This window comes from Pectinophora gossypiella, chromosome 5 (genome assembly GCF_024362695.1).
Source record: "Pectinophora gossypiella chromosome 5, ilPecGoss1.1, whole genome shotgun sequence".
Lineage (NCBI taxonomy): Eukaryota > Metazoa > Arthropoda > Insecta > Lepidoptera > Gelechiidae > Pectinophora > Pectinophora gossypiella.
The window spans coordinates 13986940-14005976 of record NC_065408.1 but is presented as its reverse complement, the minus strand read 5'-3'; the positions used below and the strand labels follow the sequence as shown (position 1 = coordinate 14005976).

The window sequence follows — 19037 nt, the reverse complement described above, 5'->3', positions numbered from 1 at the left end:
TTTGCGATATCCCGTTATTTTTTTTCTACAACAGCTGATGCGAAGCGATGATCTTATACGTTCCGATCAATGTTTGAGTTGCGTTCCATATTCATTTTACTCGGCAAAATAGTGACCCACTGGATATTTACGATTTTTTTTTACTAATTTACAGTTACTTAACGTCAGTTGTAACTTTACTAGTATTTGCTTAAATAAAACATTAAAAAGTATTAATAACTATGCGCTGTTGAAATACATGATGCGTGTAGAGGAAAATTAATGTCAATTTATGCGTTACGTCATAATGACGTCACACGACGCCCATTTGGCTTTATGCGGGAAATTCGAAGTATGATGCATATGGGAAAGTCCGCTGAGCTACTTCCTTAAAATAGTTTTGTTTACGTAGATGAATGAGTACGAAATATTTAAATAATTCCATGAATCTTTAAAATTATGTTCATACCCTCATTAGAACGGGAAATATTATCTGGATGTAAATAACCCACGCTTCTAAACTATCAGGGTAGGCAGTGCCACAACAAAAGATCATCGATAGCAAACTCGATGGTTGAAGTCCTTTCTAAGTACGTTGTATAGAAAGATCATACTTTGTTGTCTGACAAAACAATATATTATTTTTGTATTTATTTTATTAGGAAAAAACACACAACACAAGTAACTCCTCAACCATCTTTATTTCCCAACACCCCTCCTTCTCATAAAAACAACAAAACTTAACTGCTATCACAGCGATTTTTACATTAACGACAATACAGGAATTACAGGATGGTGTTAAAACCTACCGCAATTTTCACAATGCAGTGAAAATTTGTAAACAAACTTTTCTCATAGTTTTACACCAACCTCTGTACAAAAGTCATACTTAAATACATTTACCAACACAAATGATTAAGCCTTTATTACAATTAGTTCCATATTTATTTAAGTTATATAGTATGATAATAATGCGTATTGTTGTCTTGAAATTGTACCTAAAAATGACAATATGTAGGTAAGTATCTTATTTGGAATTTATTGAAGACATTATTGGTAACTTTATTATAATAATTATTATTGACATTGCATTGTAAAATAATAAAATAAAAATAAACCTCGCCTAATGTCGTGCCAATTGTGATCTAAACCATATATTAGTTCAATATTTTATAAAAAAATAAATTCTACCTATAGTATAGTCATGAAAAAAAGTGCCTCCTAGATACTGCATAAATCAACTGGACGTATGAGGCTTGCCTGTTGGTGAAAGTACCTCCCTTTTTTATAATATTTTTTCTAGCGCTTTCCTATATCGAGAGATAGTAATCGATAAAGTAGAATTATATTAATAAAAATCTAATAGGTACATGGTCATACATAGAATGAATAACATTGTCATTATTATTCTCAAATATTTAATTTACTGAATGTTATTAATTGTCATATTTTCATAACTCCTTTTTAGTGTTCTATTTGGCTTTTTAGACACTTAAAATCTTATACCACTACGAAGGAAACACGTCATAAAGTTAAAAGAATTATACATTAAAATAGTGGTCCAACCACTTTTTCTGTTATTATTATCTAATATATTTTGAATATGATCTGCATAAGTAGTATATAAATAAATCTGTATAATAATAAATCTTTAGAATTAGAATATATTTTAAATATAATATAATGTAGAAATATACAAATATTAAGATCACATTCATTTTTGTAATTTGTAATAAAATTCATAAATTGTGTGACTGTTATTATTTGTATTATTTTTTATTAGTCGATAATTAGTTTAAATGTAAAGTTTGTATAAGAGAAAAGTGTATAAATAAATTAAAATCAGCATTTCTTACAGACATTAAGTAAACAAACATTTTATATTATTTACAAGATGCGTTCTACCAGGAATGTGTTTTAAGAACTAATTTGAGGAGGTTTTAATATTTTATATTATGTATAATTTATAAGAATAGTTGAACAATTTATATTGTGTAGTCTTTACATAGTTTTAAAAAGCTGTCTTTAGTCGATTGATACCACCTTACCAATAAAAATTGTCAAGCAGTGACAAGGTTCAATCGAATTGTTTGATAATTGGATTCAATTTTGCTTGGATGTAATTTTTTTTTGTCGTATCTTATTGTAGATTTTCGCGAATGGCATTAACTACTTAGCTGCAAAACTGTCATATAGGTACTTATACGAACGATCACCGCTTATTTTTTATTGGTAAGGTAGTTGTTACATAAATATTTAAGTATGCGAGGTCCGAAGGGAAATATGTCATATATTACACAATTTTTCTACATAGACAAATAGTTTTAAACATCACATCATTTGATCAACAAAGTCTCAATGAAGAATCATAATTGTAATATATAAGATACATTTTGGCTACTGCTGTACATAATTATCATAACATCATCATCATCAATTTAAGAGCCACGCTGTTGTCGGTGTAGCATTCTCTATTCTTGTCTATTAAAGGCCATTTATTTCACATCCTTATAAGACACGACGTTCATATTCTTTTTAATCTGTTCTATTCTTTACATAACATAAACTGCCTATAAACGTCCCAATGCTGAGCACAGGCCTCCCCTCAGCCAGCCGGAGGGGGTATGGAGCATACTGCAGCACGCTATGTCCCTTTCCTTTTCGGTGGATAAGAAAATGACAGGTATAACTTAAAATAAAATTAGGAGGTGTCTGCAGTAATTGGGGCCGTGAATTTATTCATTTTGTTTTCACGACGTTAAAGTGAATGTCAGTTAAGTAGTTTATTATTATATAGATAAGATTGTTTTTCCGACTATTATATAAAAAATTGGCTAGTCAGAAAGTACACCCATCGCGTGATGAGCTAAGTACTCGCGCCTCACCGAGCTTTCTGTTAGACCAAAGCGATAGGTGGTGATCAGTTTGCTATTTGTTAGATAAGAACTTTATTATTTGTAAATAAAAAGGGACCACTTGTCAAATACATGCCATAAACCGTATGTACACCGCGTTCATAATCCCTATAGGGTCAGTACAAGACGTCTGCGCACTTATAAAGTTATATTTGTAAAATTATGTTTGTGACATGCGCACTACTCAATCCGGTAAAATGGAGATTGAGTTCAAGGATATTTGGCCTTTTTGACCACAGCAATATACATAACTAAAATTAAATAATGTAATATACAAATGTAGTATTATCGGCCGCGATAACATGTATGCACTGTTACATTTTCGGAATTATGCAAACTCCTTGTCCGTATTATATTTTTAATTTTGGCGCGTTTCTATGTTATTGCGATCGACTGCACAAGTTGTTTCGCGGTAAAAGTGAAATATACTATTAAATATAGTATATATGTTAATACATTGATGTATAAGTACCGTAGATAAAGCACGTCATACAAAAATACGACGAAAACTTGATGCTCACTTAGCTGTACGTTCATTCGCAGCAGTATATAGATTCAATAAAGTCGTCAAAAAATACGTAGGTACGCTCGTCGTCTTAGTATCTATAGCGAGTGGTGATTCGTAACGCGGTCGGGTTATACAAATCCACATGTTGCCAGTTCGTCGTCTAATCGCGTACTAAGGAATGTCAGAGCATCCAACTCTATTTCTGCTCTAACTTTTCGTCCCACTTTATGAGCGCTTGTGTTTTTTCAATAACTAAAAAGAAATGGAAAGAATTTTCCAAGTTTACACTCCAGTAACGTCTCCAGTATAAGAAAGAAAACCAGGTATGCTCAAAACTAATAGCTAACATTTCAAGGTTAGCCCAGCTGACGTCATCCCGCCCTGTATTGCCATTTCGTAATAAATAAATTACCCACAACCAATGTTTTTATATTTACTTTGCAAGGAAATTTTGAACTTTTAGTCAAGATTTACAGTTTTAATGATTTTTATATATGTCACAAATAATATTAATTAAGTGCATTAGTCAGTAATTCACTTAATTTTCAATAATAAAATTTACGTTCTTGGAATTTTGGAGGTACCAATTTAATGGTAACACAGCAATGGCGGCTTGTTATAGGATTGAGCATACCTGCGGGCTTAGCACCGTAAGCACGCGACTCTTTCTCGCCGCGACAGAGATCATCTGTCTCTTTCTGTGCAGTACTGTGAGAGAGTGACAGGTGACGTATGTCGAGGCGAGAGAGAGTCGCGTGCTTACGGTGCTAAGCCTAAGGTCTTCTTATACCATAATACGGATAACTTTAATGAGAAATGAATGATTACAAAAAATGTTACACATTAAACATTTCCTATGTGTTCCGTGTTGAATCTACGGTACTTATATACATACATAAACTCACGCCCGTAATCCCTAATGGGGCGGGCAGAGCCACAAGTAATCAAAGACAACTTGCAGTCACTGTTGATACGAAGTCCAAAGATGGATATGATGAACCTTATGGTGATAAGGGATCAGCCTATCGCCCATAACATTAGTCCATCATGTTAGAGGACACAATCCCACTGTCGGTTTTTACGACATGCCCGGGAAGAGAAGCAGCTGAACGTGTTCTATGTTTTTTATTTGCTCCCAGAACAGCATAGAAGAACGGTACTTATATATCAATGTATATTAACAAAGTTTATTTAAAATGTATTCCCGTAAAGTACCGCCTGGCTCAAGTCATGGCCTACTCGTAATATGTACAGCTAACTACATCACGATCCGAATTCTTGCGTCTCGGAGTCGATCTCTCCGAAGACGTATCCTCCTCGGCCGTCCATCTGCAGGTAGTGGTCGTGGTGCTTCCATAGAGACTTGCGGTGTGATACCGTGAACAGGGCTATACCCATCTGTTGACAAACACATTTACTTTACAATAAATAAATAAATCCTTTACGAGATTGGAATATGTAATAGCCTCCTCTCTTCTCCGCTGAGCGAGAAAGCACGAGATTTAGTTAAAATTGTTAAAAAGGGATTGGATAGGAGGCTACCAAATTAATTGTTATTTATGTTAATTTTGTATCAATATGAGGATGACATTTTCTAGTAAGAAAAAATCCTCCATAAAATTTAAGAAAAAAAAAATAGTTTAATGTCAACAGTTACAGTAACAATGTTTAGTACATTGAGCTTATTTTTAACTGGAACATGGTACAAAGCATAGTCCACTGACTTCCAAACTAAGTGGAAAACTTGTGACTTGGAAGGCAGGGTTCCGTCGTACATATTTGTGGAAACAGTAATATTATAATCTAACTGTAACAATTACAAAAATCAAAAAAAGTAAGGTTATATTGAAACAAAGTGTGTGCGTGTGTGTGTATGTGTGTGTGTGTGTATGTATGTGTGTGTGTGTGTGTGTGTGTATGTATGTGTGTGTGTGTGTGTGTGTATGTGTGTGCGTGTGTGTGTGTGTGTATGTGTGTGTGTATGTGTGTGTGTGTGTATGTATGTGTGTGTGTGTGTGTGTGTGTGTGTGTGTGTGTGTGTGTGTGTGTGTGTGTGTGTGTGTGTATGTGTGTGCGTGTGTGTGTGTATGTGTGTGTGTGTGTGTTTTTGAGTGTGTGCGTGTGTGTTACTTGCTATTAAACAGTTCCTCTAAAAATAATCAGTACCAAAGATGTATAATATGATGGCGACGAGTGTAATACACTATACGGGGTGTTAGCATAGAATAAAGAATACTACTTATAGAATGGCAGATCCGGAGGTCCCGGGTTCGAACCCCGGTGGGGACATATCACAAAAATCACTTTGTGATCCCTAGTTTGGTACGGACAGTATTCTGGCTGATCACCTGATTGTCCAAAAGTAATAATAAAAAAAAAGTAAGATGATCCGTACTTCGGAAGTCGCGTTAAGCCGTTGGTCCCGGTTACTACTTACTGATGTAAGTAAGTAGTCGTTACATGAGCCATGTCAGGGGCCTTTGGCGGCTCAATAATAACCTTGACACCAGGGTTGATGAGGTTGGTGTTTCACATCAAAACCCACACGATAGAAGAAGACAGAACTCTCCGCTCCCCACCAGCGGCTGAGCTAGGTATACCTCACCCGTTGAGCATAGTTTAGACTTGAATCGTATGGTGTCAGACGTCACACACACAGATGCGCGTGTACGATAATGTCAATGTGTAGTGTCTGTGTAAAACTTGTGCCTCTTGTATGGAAATAGGATCGCTTATTACATAAGACTTAAATATACCCGGCGAGGAATCGGTGATATATTGTACACCTCTGCCTATTCCTTCGGGAACACAGCAATGATGGTTTGATATTTTTATGTAATTTTTTTTTCACTTACGAATTGCATTTATTTTCTAAAAACATACATACATAAACTCACAAATAATCAGAAGACTATTTGCATAGTCCTAAGATGGATAATGATGAACCGTTTGGTGACAGGGGATCAGCCCATCGCCCATATAGATTCATCATTTTTGGTAGGACGCTTTCCCTTTGTCGGCTTTTACGACAAGCACGGGAGGAGAGGCAGCGGAACACATTGTATGTTTTTTCTTTACTCCCACTTCAGTAGAGGAGGTTTTCTAGAAAATGATCTAATAATAACAATACCAGCTTATTATAAATAAAATATCTCCTCCAGCGCGCCACACTGAGGCAGTGCGTCCAAAACGCTGGCAACATTTCCCCTCTGAACTGCCAGGTCTATCCTCTTCGCAAAATAGCTGCCAGCTCTCGGATCGCCAGTTGCCTCAATGAGGCGCGCCGAAATGTCACTCAAAAATAATTTCGCCCTAGGGCCCCACGGGGCCATCGTCTCCATAATATATGTAACTGACTTACCTCTCTACAATATTGGTACATCTGTCCTTCAACGTCTACGGAGACGGCGCTTGTGCACTCATCCAAGATGGCGAACTGAGGCTCGTGGTAGAACAAACGCGCCATCTGCACATACAATAATCGTTGTCTTCTAACGGCCTCTGTGCTCCAGTAGCTGAGCGTTGGACTCACGATCCGGAGGCCTCGGGTTCGAATCCCGGTGGAGAGATATCACAAAAATTACTTTGTGATCCCTAGTTTGGTTAGGACATTACAGGCTGATCACCTGATTGTCCGAAAGTAAGGTGATCTGTGCTTCGGAAGGCACGTTAAGCCGTTGGTCCGTTCCATGCACGGATCATTTTACTTTCGAACAATCGGGTGATCAGCCCGCAATGTCCTAACCAAGCTGGGGTTCACAAAGTGATATGTTCCCACCGGGATTGGAACCCGACCTCTAGATCGTAAGCCACAGTCACTGGACCATGGAAGCCGTCAAAAATCGAATTGTGAAACTTAAAGAAATTAGTTCGCATGAGACGGAAGTAAAGGGTAGCCTTTCCACCAGAGATGTGCTGTGCTACGATGCTACGGATGCGTTTGATATCCACCAATCATATTCATTGGTGCACATAGCATAGCACCGGTGGAAACGGGTTCAACTATGATATTTAGGACCTCCGCGATACAGGGTTTCCCTAATGTATACATGTTTAAGTTTTTTGATAAATAAACATATTCTATTCTCATCATCATCATCATCATCATAGATAGGGAGATCGGGCCTTAAACCATCACGCGGGCCCAGTGCGGATTGGTGGTTATTAACGACTGCTAATGCAGCCGGGACCAACGGCTTAACGTGCCTTCCGAAGCACGGAGGAGCTCGAGATGAAAAGGTTTTTTTTGTGGTCACCCATCCTATGACCGGCCTTTGCGAAAGTTGCTTAACTTCAACAATCGCAGACCGAGCGCGTTTACCGCTGCGCCAACGAGCTCCTCTAAATATTATATTTTATTCAATTCTATGTTTTTTATATGGATGCGTGCTATGGATGTGTGCTATGGATGCGTGCTTTAGCTATGTTCCGAGCAGAGTACCTACAGTATGCCCGCTTAGCTCGTAGCACAGCTACTTTGCGTAGGCGCATCTTCACAGCGCATCTTCCTCGCACAGCTACATAGCTTAGTATTGGTGGAAAGGGTCACATAGTTTCGTAGCGCAGCTTATACATCGCAGCATAGCTGCATAGCACATCTCAGGCACCCAAATGGCAAGAGAAAGATGCCTCTGAGTGTTATAAGTTGATGTGGTAAGTTATAGGCACCATTAAGACAATAGAAGACGAATATTTCCTTACAGCGATCCTCTGCTTCTCCCCTCCAGACAGCACGTCCATCCAGTCCTCGACGGCGTCCCAGCCGCCTTCCCTCTGCGTCAAGTACGCCAGCTGAACTTTCTCCAAGAATCTGTCTAGCTGGGCGTCCGTGCGGCCGCGACGGACCATCTCTTCCCGGGTCTGGGGATAGATCACCTGTGGAAGTTGGTCAGGATCAGTAAAAGCCACCACTAGCTAACATGCACAACGAGATAAATTTTTGTCAAGGTCATTTTAGCGATTCTGACGATATAATTATGTCGTATTGTCGATTGGTGCTAATATGCAAACCCAAATAAGTCATATCGTTCTGTCAAAATACGAATAAAAACGAACGCAGGCATGTTAGGGGGACATTTTTTTTAATCGACCGATAATTAGGCCGCCTATTTTTTGCCGTTGTTATTAAAATTGCGCTTGTAATCCCTAACGGGCTGGGCAGAGCTGCAAGTAAACAGAAGACAATTTCAAGCCACTTTTGATACTTTTAAGAGTGATAGGTGAAAATACACATGCAAGTAATAGCCGTGAGCTTATCAATCAATCAATAATACTTTATTGCACAACGACATATACACAGGACATAAACATACGAATAAAACAGCACAATAGGCGGCCTTATTGCTAAACAGCCATTTTAACAATTCAGCAATTTTATGTTATGTTACCTGGTCTCTGAGCGTGCCGAGCGTCATGTAGGGCCGCTGCGGCACGTAGAAGAGCTTCCCCTTGGGCGGCTTGGTGAGCGTGCCGCCGAAGATGGGCCACAGCTCGCCCAGGATGCGGAACATAGACGACTTGCCACAACCGTTGGGGCCGCACACCAGCACGTTTATACCGGCTCTATGGGGACATTGCACGATCAGTTTAAAAAAAAAATGATTATTTTCAGACAACTTCGTAGGTCTTTGCGTAGCATCTGCGGTGTGAAGTTGAGTGATAGAGTGAGAAACAGTATGATAAGACAGAGATGTGGTGTAAAAGACGATATAGTGACTAGGATTGAGAAGGGAATGTTAGGTTGGTTTGGACACGTTGAGCGGATGAAGGATAATAGAATTGCAAAAGCGGTATATAAAGCGAAAGTTGATGGTAGGGCTGGCAGAGGAAGACCGAGAAGGACTTACGATGACCAAATTGGAGATGTCCTTAGAAAAGGTTCAATACGATCTACTCTGAACCGGCGTGCGTGTATGAAGCGATTGATGAGTGTGGAGGAGGCAAGAGAAGTGTGTCAGGATCGAAGCAAATGGAATTCTATAGTCTCTGCTTACCCCGGTGGGAAATAGGCGTGAGTTTATGTATGTTCAGACAACTTAAGTCCATAGAGTGTTAGTAACAATACTTAAAACTATGTTAGCAATTATTATTATACTAGGTAGGCAAGAAATATACAAAATAAACAAACATTTAGGTTAGTGGGACCGGCACCACTCGGTAGCCTCACCGACCTTTAGTGACATGTAGTTCGATGAACCTACCGAGCAGAGCAGAGTCCCATCTGACCCCAAGCATCCTTAGGACACTATTCCCGCTCCCCCGCACTCGATATAATAATGACGCAACCGTTTTACGCATAATTGCATAAAAATCGTCCACGCTAGCGTCAGCAAACATGCCAGACGCACTACAGTACCGGGGAAGTCGGAACAGAGCCCTAAAGGCATTATTATATTGGACGCGCAGAGAGTTGTAAGCTTTCTGTGTGAAGTTGGCCCACAGACTGCTCGTGTAGAAAGTCTGACAGTATGCTTTAAAAAGCGCAATTTTGACTTCAGCAGTTAAAGGGTTCTTGTACAAACAAAATGCCAGATAATAGTTTAAAGCTAATGTGAAGCTTACTTTATGTAAGTGGAGAACCAACCTCATCAACCCTGCTGTCAGGGTTACTATTGAGCCACCAAAGGCCCCTGCAATGGCTCATGAAACGACTACTTACTTACATCAGTAAGTAGTAACCGGGACCAACGGCTTAACGTGCCTTCCGAAACACGGATCATCTTACTTTCGGACAATGTGGTGGTCAGCCTCCCTCGACCATATCGTCACTTACCATCAGGTAAAATTGTGCTCAAAGGCGAGCCTATTTAAAATTAAAAAGTAAGTAGGTATATATATTTGTATGTATGTATTTATTGGTAAGATGTACTTATAGTTTGTACCCGCAATCTTTAAATTTTTACATTCTCCTCACCTTATGTATTATTATGGTTGTCTGGAAGAAATCGCTTTAAGCGATAAGGCCGCCATTTGCCATGTACTTAGTTAAGATGCTTTTTGTAATTATTATTTTTTATTTTGGTGTAATAAAGTGTATTTGTATTGTATTGTAAAAAAATACACATCTGTCTACACTGCGTGGACAGGCTTGTTGCTGTTATGTTGTGTTAGATACTAACTTGACTTCGAAGGTGAGGTCTGGTATGAGTATGTCTCCGTTGGGGGTGACCAGCGGCACCTTGTCGAACCTGATGATCTTATCCTGGTAGATGATGCGGCCCGCGCCCGGCGCCATCAGTATCGGTGCGCCGTTCTCTCCTGGGGAATTAAGTTCAAATATTTTATACAGAATGTTAGTGACATCATCGTAACGAAAACTTTGGGGATGACTTAGAGTTGATATCAAGTCGAATTTTCCGTCGCAAAAGTATGGAACTGAAAATAATTTAAAAACACACTAAATCTTTTATGAATTTTCCGACAGGAAATTCCACTTGAACTCAGAATTATGGTCTGAATTATCCCCCTCATTTTTTTTTCGATTTAACTTTCTCTTAGGGTGTGTTCGGTTACCTTGGTCGTTCTTGAGGTTGACCATGGTCCGCGTGTACTGTCCGCCCTGCACGTCGGCCAGCACGGCCCGCAGCAGCGTGACCCTGGCCGTGAGCCCGGCCAGCTTGCTGAGCTCGCGGCCCGACAGCACGAGCCGCCCGATGCCCTCCGCCATCTTCACCAGCATCCGCCCGTACGTGTAGTAGTGCTGGGGGGTTACAAACCAAAAATTACTTTGTGGTCCCTAGTTTGTTTTTATTTTTTTAAAGAACGTCTAGGGCCCTGTGCCGAGGTTTTTCTTGCAGCTTCTTTTCCCCGGCTATACAGGTTGTGAGAAGCTGCAGTAGTTTTAGGCGGATGAGACGTTCGTTATGTAAAATTGACGATTCAAAGTGTAACTATGTTACCTACTGAATAAAGATATTTTTGAATTTGAATTTGAATTTGGTTAGGACTTGACTGGCTGATCAGAGTAAGATGATCCGTGCTTTGGAAGGCACGTTAAGCCGTTGGTCCCGGTTACTACTTATTGATGTAAGGCCGGGTTTCCACTGACGCAGAGATGGGCGGAGAAGAGCGGAGATGTGCGGAATTGACCAATCACAGCGTTCGAGAGAACGAAAAACGAAGACGCTCTGTCACTCTTTCCCTCACGGTGATTGGTCGATTCCTGCACATCTCCGATCATCTCCGCACAGCTCCGCGTGGAAACGCAGCCTAACTAAGTAGTCGTTACATGAGCCATGTCAGGGCCTTTGGCGGCTCAATAGTAACCCTGGCACCAGGGTTGATGAGGTTGGTACTCCACCTCACAACCCGCACGATAGAAGACAAATCAAAACAATTTATTTACGAGAACTCGTGGAAATCAAAAAGGTGGTAATAGTATTTTATGCAACAGTTGTATAAGAAGGGTCAAAAAATGCGAGTGGCGTGAGTTGCGATGTGAGCCTTGGCGAACATCGCAATAAGAGACGCCACGAGCATTTTTTGACCTAGTTATACAACGTTGCATACAATACTTTTTCTACGACGACGTCATTTTTCCTTTTTATTTTATACTTTTTAGTGTTTTGAAACGAAACACAAAAATTTTCCAATTTATTTTCCAACGCGCGGGAAAATGGCGGCAAATGTATACTTTTTTTTTATAGTATATCTATGGCACCAAACAAAGTAAAGGTGCCAGTTTCCAGGTCAAAAAAAAAAAAAAAACAACAACAATGCTTTTTTGCCGACATTATAGTACAGTTACACTTTGTAAACAATGCTTTTATAGGCCATAGAGCGTACACTTTTTCAAAGAGTTTAATTATGTATGTACTTATATTAGACTTTTTGGTTATTTAAATGCCAGATTAAAGTAGAGGAGTAGAAAAAACAATTTACGTAACAGCTGAGATGTGTGTGTGTGTATGTGAAACGAACGCTTTAAAAATGGTAGTTACAGTTTGCAGAAGTTCAGCATTTAACATTAGGTCAACATTACATACGCCCTTGCGTGCGTGTATGTACTTGCGTATGTGTGTGTGAGAGTTTTATGTGCGTGTGCGTGCGTGCGTCCATGTGTGTCTGTCTGTACGTGAGTTATGTGAGGGACACAACTACTAATTACTTACAGATTACTTGTTTGATTTCCAGTCTACACAAGGTCCCGATGTATGAAATTCGTGTAGATGGATAGTTGGTACTTTAAAAGGCTGGTTGTGGAAGATTTATTTTTATTAAAAGCAAATAATTACCTTAAACCTGTCGTTCTCAGAGCCCGTCGTAAGCAGATTGTGGTTCGCCGCGAAGAACGGCCTTGACACGGCGTAGAAACCAACCGTAATAGCGATATCTGATGAAGATGAACAATAAATATTGTTAAAAATAAATCTAATAACATAACATAGCATCACGCTTGTATCCCTAAAGGGGTAGGCAGAGGTATCACTACATATTATACAATAAAGTCGCTTTTTCTGTCCCTATGTACGATTAAATCTTTAAAACTACGCAACTGATTTTGATGCGGTTTTTTTTTAATAGATAGAGTGATTCAAGAGGAAGGTTTATATGTATAATAACATCCATTAAATAGTGGAGAAATACTGTTATTTTTGAGGTTTTTAATGTGATGTCGTAAATAATATAATTTTTTCCTCAGCATTACACCCGAGCGAAGCCGGGGCGGGTCACTGGTATAGTATATACAGAGGATGTATACCTACTTAAACATGGCGAGGCACTCATCGCCAGCTATGTTGACAGTAACAAATTAACAAATCAACGAGTTACACAAAATTACATAATATCAGAAACATAAAAGGAACAGAACGAATCGAAAATAGAACGTTGGTCTAAAAGTCATGGCAGTGGTGGACTTCTTCAATAAATGAACCGCACTCAGCATGAGCCGTGGCTTGGATCACTACACTGGTATAATGCGGGCCTAGTTACTACTTCAATTCAAATTCAAAACTTTGAATCGCCATTTTTTAAATAACGAACGTCTCATCCGCGGCGTGGATCACTACACTAGCATTATGCGGGCCCAGCAACAGAAATCAGAATCATTTATTCAACGTAATTATCATGGATTAACTTGTTGAAGGTCAATGTAACATTTTTGAATTTACGTCATTTCGCAAGGTGTTATGGGCTGACGAGAAGAAATTACAATAAACTGTAACAGCAACACATTCAATACCAGACATTTTTATCATTTAGGTAGTTTTTTACATAAAGTAAGCTTCACATGAGTTTTAAATTTATTTTCTGATAAATTTAAAATATTATCTGGTATTTTATTGTAAAAACGTATACATAACCGCAAAAAGATGAATTTAATTTACTTAATCTAGAATTTTGAATAGCAATTTTATTTTTATATCTTGTATTGTAAATATGCCTTTCATAGTTTCTCGCAACTTTAGGGCTTGTTACTACTTCAATTCAAATTCAAAACTTTGAATCGTCATTTTTTAAATAACGAACGTCTCATCCTCTTAAAACTACTGCAGCTGCTTACAACCTTTATAGCTGCTAATACTAATACTTTTGTTAACTTCTGGGCTTGTGGAAGGAATCTTACATTTGGCGACGATGTTGTCGATGAAGCCCATGCCGACGCGGAAGTTGAGGAAGTTGCGCAGGTGTCGCGTCAGCTTGTAGAAGCTGGCGAGTAGCGTCAACTGCTCCCTGTGGTTACCCTGCAAGGATACAGCTGGGATCAGGGGCCACATATTTTTTTTCTCATGAATCGGGTACATAATTAATCCAAAATACAATGTAATTATTATTTATTTATTATTATTAAGCCTTAAGTAACACTGGTATAAATGCAAGGTCCTGAACAATTGCATAAGCAATTTGACTGCAGGATCAGAGTCCCACTAAGACATGGTTAAATTACAAAAAATAAGAAATAGGTACCTGCTAAATTAAATTCAATAAATATTTTTTTTATTTTATTTTTAAACATTTTAGGCTCATTTTTGGTTCTCAGGTAAACTGTTGATGAGATAAGGCATAAAATAATTGTTGCTTGATATTTGGATCATATTATGTATAGAATTTCGTTGCTTCTCTTTTCGTTGAATTGTGCTTGGGTGTAATCAAAAAGGGTCATTTATATCCAAAAACAAAGATGCATTCGTCTGTTATCCATGAAATTAGAAGGTTAAACGAAGGAAAATCTGTGCAGCGCGATCTATATTGTTTTTCAGGTCCCTCATTAACTTCATTCCGAGTAAAAATTGAAATCACATATTTATACCTGGATTGAAACTAGCTTTGTTAACAAAAATGACATACAAGTGTTTTTTTTTTAAAAGACGCTGACGTGGTGTCCGCTATAAGTCTACGGAATATTCTTGATTTATATATTTGAATTTGAATTGAAATACTTACTTGGTAGAAGGCGATTTCTTCCGAGTTTGTAATTAGCCTAGAGTTGACGTATCTGAATTCTCCCTCCAACTTTTGTTCTTGGACGGTCAGACGCGCTAAAAAAAGGAAGAAAAAAATACATTAATTTTAAATAAATATACAATTAAATCCCTCGCGGAGGGTCCCTGGATTTGACTCTAAGCGAAAAATCTGGACCCGACTGAACCGCTGTAGGACCAACCATGGAAAGTCAAAACCATCACCTACATAAATGGAGCATAAAGGAGTCGCCATACTGTGAATGTGGTCACCCGGATCAAACCATATCTCACATAGTGAACGAGTGCCCTCTGCACCGGTTGCCAGGTGGTATAGCCGGGCTGCATTGTGTGACGGAAGCGGCAGAGACTTGGTTAGGGCAGCTTTCTGCTGGATATACGATCCATGCAGGATATTTTATTTTTGTCTGCCATACGCAATAATAATAATATACAATTAAATAATAAATTTACAGCCCCCATGGTCTAGTAGTTGAGCGTTGGGATCACGCTCTAAAGCGAAATTTAATGGTAACACAGTGGTAACTCTTACGTCATCAATGGGTTAGCAATGGCGGCTTGTCATAGGATCAATCCTATGACAAGCCGCCATTGCATTGAAAAACAGTTATGCTCAAGCATAACTGTTTTTCTTATACCATGATGAAGACGACATGTTTCTTCCCAATACAACAAACTACTACAAATAAGTGATGCATACTAACCTGTTGGTCTTCTTAAATAAGTTAGGAACATTCCAGATAACAGTAGATACGCCATCATTATTCCAGGTGTCTGGAAAATACAAATTAGGTAAACATAAATTTCTTTGGTAAGCAATTTGCAGGCTTGAATCACCTGATTGTCCAAAAAGTAAGGTGATTCCGTGTTTCGGAGGGCACGTTAAGCTGTTGGTCCCGGTTATTAGCCGTAAAAACACCTCCATCAACCCGCAGTGGTGCAGCGTGGTCGAGTATTCTCCATACACCATCCGGTTGATTGAGGGGAGGCCTGTGCCCAGCAGTGGGCATATATAGGCTGTTTATGACGATGAATTGTTTTATTTTTATATAATATATTGGCCTTTGGCGGCTCAATATAACCCTGACACCAGGGTTGATGGGGTTGGTAATCCATCTCACAACCCACACGATAGAAGACGAAGAAGTGTTGTATTTTTTTTAACTTAGTACGTAACATGGTCATGGTTTGTCCGAAAAGACCTGACCGGCAAACTCCATGTGTTTATAAATGTTTACGGCAAATATTAAAGATCTTCTGGCCTAAAACTATTACAAACACAGAATTGTGGAGATTGACTGGGCGAAATACTGCTGCAGCTGATATCCACATGGAAATGGCGGTGGATTGGTCATGTCCTTAGAAGACATGTGGAACCCACCCCACGAGTTCTGGTGTGGGCATGGAAAACGCAAATGGGGGCGGCCCAAAGAGAGCTGGTAACGCTTGGTTGACCGAGAATTAAAAACTCTCGGCATGTCATGGGAGCAAGTTGCAGAGAAATCTGTTATTCGAGCCCTGCATCCCAGCAGGGGATAATAGGATTGGAAGAAGCTTAACATGGTCATTCCATAAGTACTCACCGAAGGTCCCAAGTTGACAGTGAGCCGGTACAAATAAATGCCAATATCGAGTAGCGGCTTGCTAATATTGCTGTAGAGGTCTATGACAGTTTCGCAGAACTTATCGATGTCGGTAGTCAGCAGCTGATCCGCGTTCGATATCCGGTTGTCCAGGTTCGTCACTTGGTAGTAGGTGAAACCTCTGGAACGTGACAAGTGGGTGTTATGATGGTTTGGAGAATACTGGGAAAATCAAGTATTGTGTAGTGAAAATTTGTCTAACAGAAATCTCGGTGAAGTGTGGGAACATAAGTAAATTTTCGTGTTTTGACGTTTAGTAAAAAGTAACTGATTTGACTAACTAGTCAACTACCCTATTGCTTTACGAATGGTAATGTTAAAAAATTCTTTCTTTAATTAAAATAAATAAATCAAAAAAATATATTTAATTCTTTCTTTTTAATTCTTTAATTCTTGACGGAAAATTGATAAACATTTATTGAGGTATTTCTATTCACGCCTGAAATGATTCCGCTAATCATACCCAAGTATTTACTCATCATCATCATCATCAGCCCATCAACGTCCCCACTGCTGGGGCACGGGCCTTCCCTATGGATGGATAGGGAGATCGGGCCTTATACCATCACGCGGGCCCAGTGCGGATTGATGGTTATTAACGACTGCTAATGCAGCCGGGACCAACGGCTTAACGTGCCTTCCGAAGCACGGAGGAGCTCGAGATGAAAACTTTTTTGTTTGTGGTCACCCATCCAATGACCGGCCTTTGCGAAAGTTGCTTTACTTCAACAATCGCAGACCGAGCGCGTTAACCGCTGCGCCACCGAGCTCCTCAAGTATTTACTATTCTTACTAAATACAGAATAAGCTAAGTTCAAAACACCATCACCATATCATTGCGTAATTGTCGTTATACTCGACGTTTATAGTTGGTGATTGGTAAACTTTACAATGGTGCTAATTCCTGTAAATACCATCTAATTTTATTTTAGGTTATATCTGTCATTTTCTTATCCGCCGAAAAGGAAAGGGACGGGTAATCGACAAGCATACAATTTATGGAACACACGTCAATTTTAAGCACAAATCTAAAACAACCGTCTAAAAATTCGCCCGGGTTATTCATTTATTTACTCATTCTTCCTAAAATTAAGAGCTGTCAATCATCCGTCCCTTTCCTTTTCGGCGGATAAGAAAATGACAGGTATAACTTAAAGTAAAATTAAGAGATGTCTGCAGGAATCGGGGCCAATATGTCTTATAACAACTTTGACCGAGTAACCTTTCGTACAGTAGTTTGCAATGCATCGTCCGCATACTCAGTGATTTGTGACGGCAATTATTTCCTAGGATGGTAAATTGATATGTCACAGATTTTGTGCGTGTTAAGTGGCGAAATTCCAATTGTAGTCGATGGAAGGTCTAGAATTGTCTGACCGCGAGTCTGTTTACCAAAAAACAATCTAGGCTTCTTCAAAGCAAGAGTCTTCTTATCGTGTGGGTTGTGAGGTGAAATACTAACCTCATCAAACCTGGTGTCAGGGTTGTTACTGAGCCGCCAAAGGCCCCTGACATGACTCATGTAACGATTACATACTTAGATCAGTAAGTAGTAACCGGGACCAACGGCTTAACGTGCCTTCCGAAGCACGGATCATCTTACTTTTGGACAATCAGGTGATCAGCTTGTAATGTCCTAATCAAACTAGGGATCGCAAGAGTGAATAAGCACTTACTAGGTAAGCATGCAACAACAGCCTCCGTGGTCTAGTGGTAAGAGCGTTAGGCTCACGATCTGGAGGTCCGGGTTCGATTCCCGATGGGGACATTGTCGAAATCACTTTGTGAGACTGTCCTTTGTTTAGTAAGGACTTTTCAGGCTTGAATCACCTGATTGTCCGAAAAAGTAAGTTGATTCCGTGCTTCGGAGGGCACGTTAAGCCGTTGGTCCCGGCTATTTAGCCGTAAAAACACCTCCACCAACCCGCAGTGGAGCAGCGTGGTAGAGTATGCTCCATACCCTCTCCAGTTGATTGAGAGGAGGCCTGTGCCCAGCAGTGGGACGTATATAGGCTATTTATGTATGTATGTAGGTAAGCATGTCCCATTCTTGAACTCATCCTCACTTAATGACAGGTGAGATTGTGGTCAAACGCTTACATATATTAAAATTTAAAAGTATTTTTATGCATTGACTATGTGATTCATCATCTCCCTAGCATTATCCCGTTTTCAAAACAAATTCGAAAATTAGTATAGGCCGTGTTTAGGCCCTTACTGGGATTGAAACCTGCGACCTTACAGTAAGAATTAAGCGTTCTTCCAACTAAGCTATCATGACTCTATACCTGAATCATAACATCAATAGCCTATATATGTCCCACTGCTGGGCAAGGCCTCCCCTCAATCAACCGAATTCTATCAAATTCTATCTTATTTATGATTCAAGACTTTATTAGCTTGGTTTTACAGTACAAAACGACATAGACCTTTTAGGCGTATGGAGCATACTCCACCACGCTGTTCCACAGCGGATTGGTGGAGAAAACCTACCTGAAACCCTAATAAATTCTTACTATTCGTGTGAGTATTTATTTCTCGATTCAAGTCATACATATATATAGCATAA

General features: G+C 39.4%; 1 protein-coding gene across 1 annotated transcript in view; it reads right to left on the bottom strand.

Annotated features, from left to right (window-relative positions):
* Positions 1 to 661: 661 nt before the first annotated feature.
* LOC126367031 (ATP-binding cassette sub-family D member 3) overlaps positions 662 to 19037 on the bottom strand; it is a 35025-nt gene continuing 16649 nt past the window's right edge. Inside the window, exons 5-15 of the mRNA XM_050010408.1 lie at positions 16409 to 16589; positions 15530 to 15599; positions 14788 to 14882; positions 13970 to 14087; positions 12636 to 12733; positions 10915 to 11101; positions 10521 to 10659; positions 8790 to 8964; positions 8104 to 8277; positions 6764 to 6868; positions 662 to 4800 (exon numbers count right to left, since the gene is read on the bottom strand). Of these exons, the coding sequence (XP_049866365.1) occupies positions 4666 to 4800; positions 6764 to 6868; positions 8104 to 8277; positions 8790 to 8964; positions 10521 to 10659; positions 10915 to 11101; positions 12636 to 12733; positions 13970 to 14087; positions 14788 to 14882; positions 15530 to 15599; positions 16409 to 16589 (1477 nt within the window). The 3' untranslated portion in view covers positions 662 to 4665. The remainder of the gene's footprint in view (positions 4801 to 6763; positions 6869 to 8103; positions 8278 to 8789; positions 8965 to 10520; positions 10660 to 10914; positions 11102 to 12635; positions 12734 to 13969; positions 14088 to 14787; positions 14883 to 15529; positions 15600 to 16408; positions 16590 to 19037) is intronic.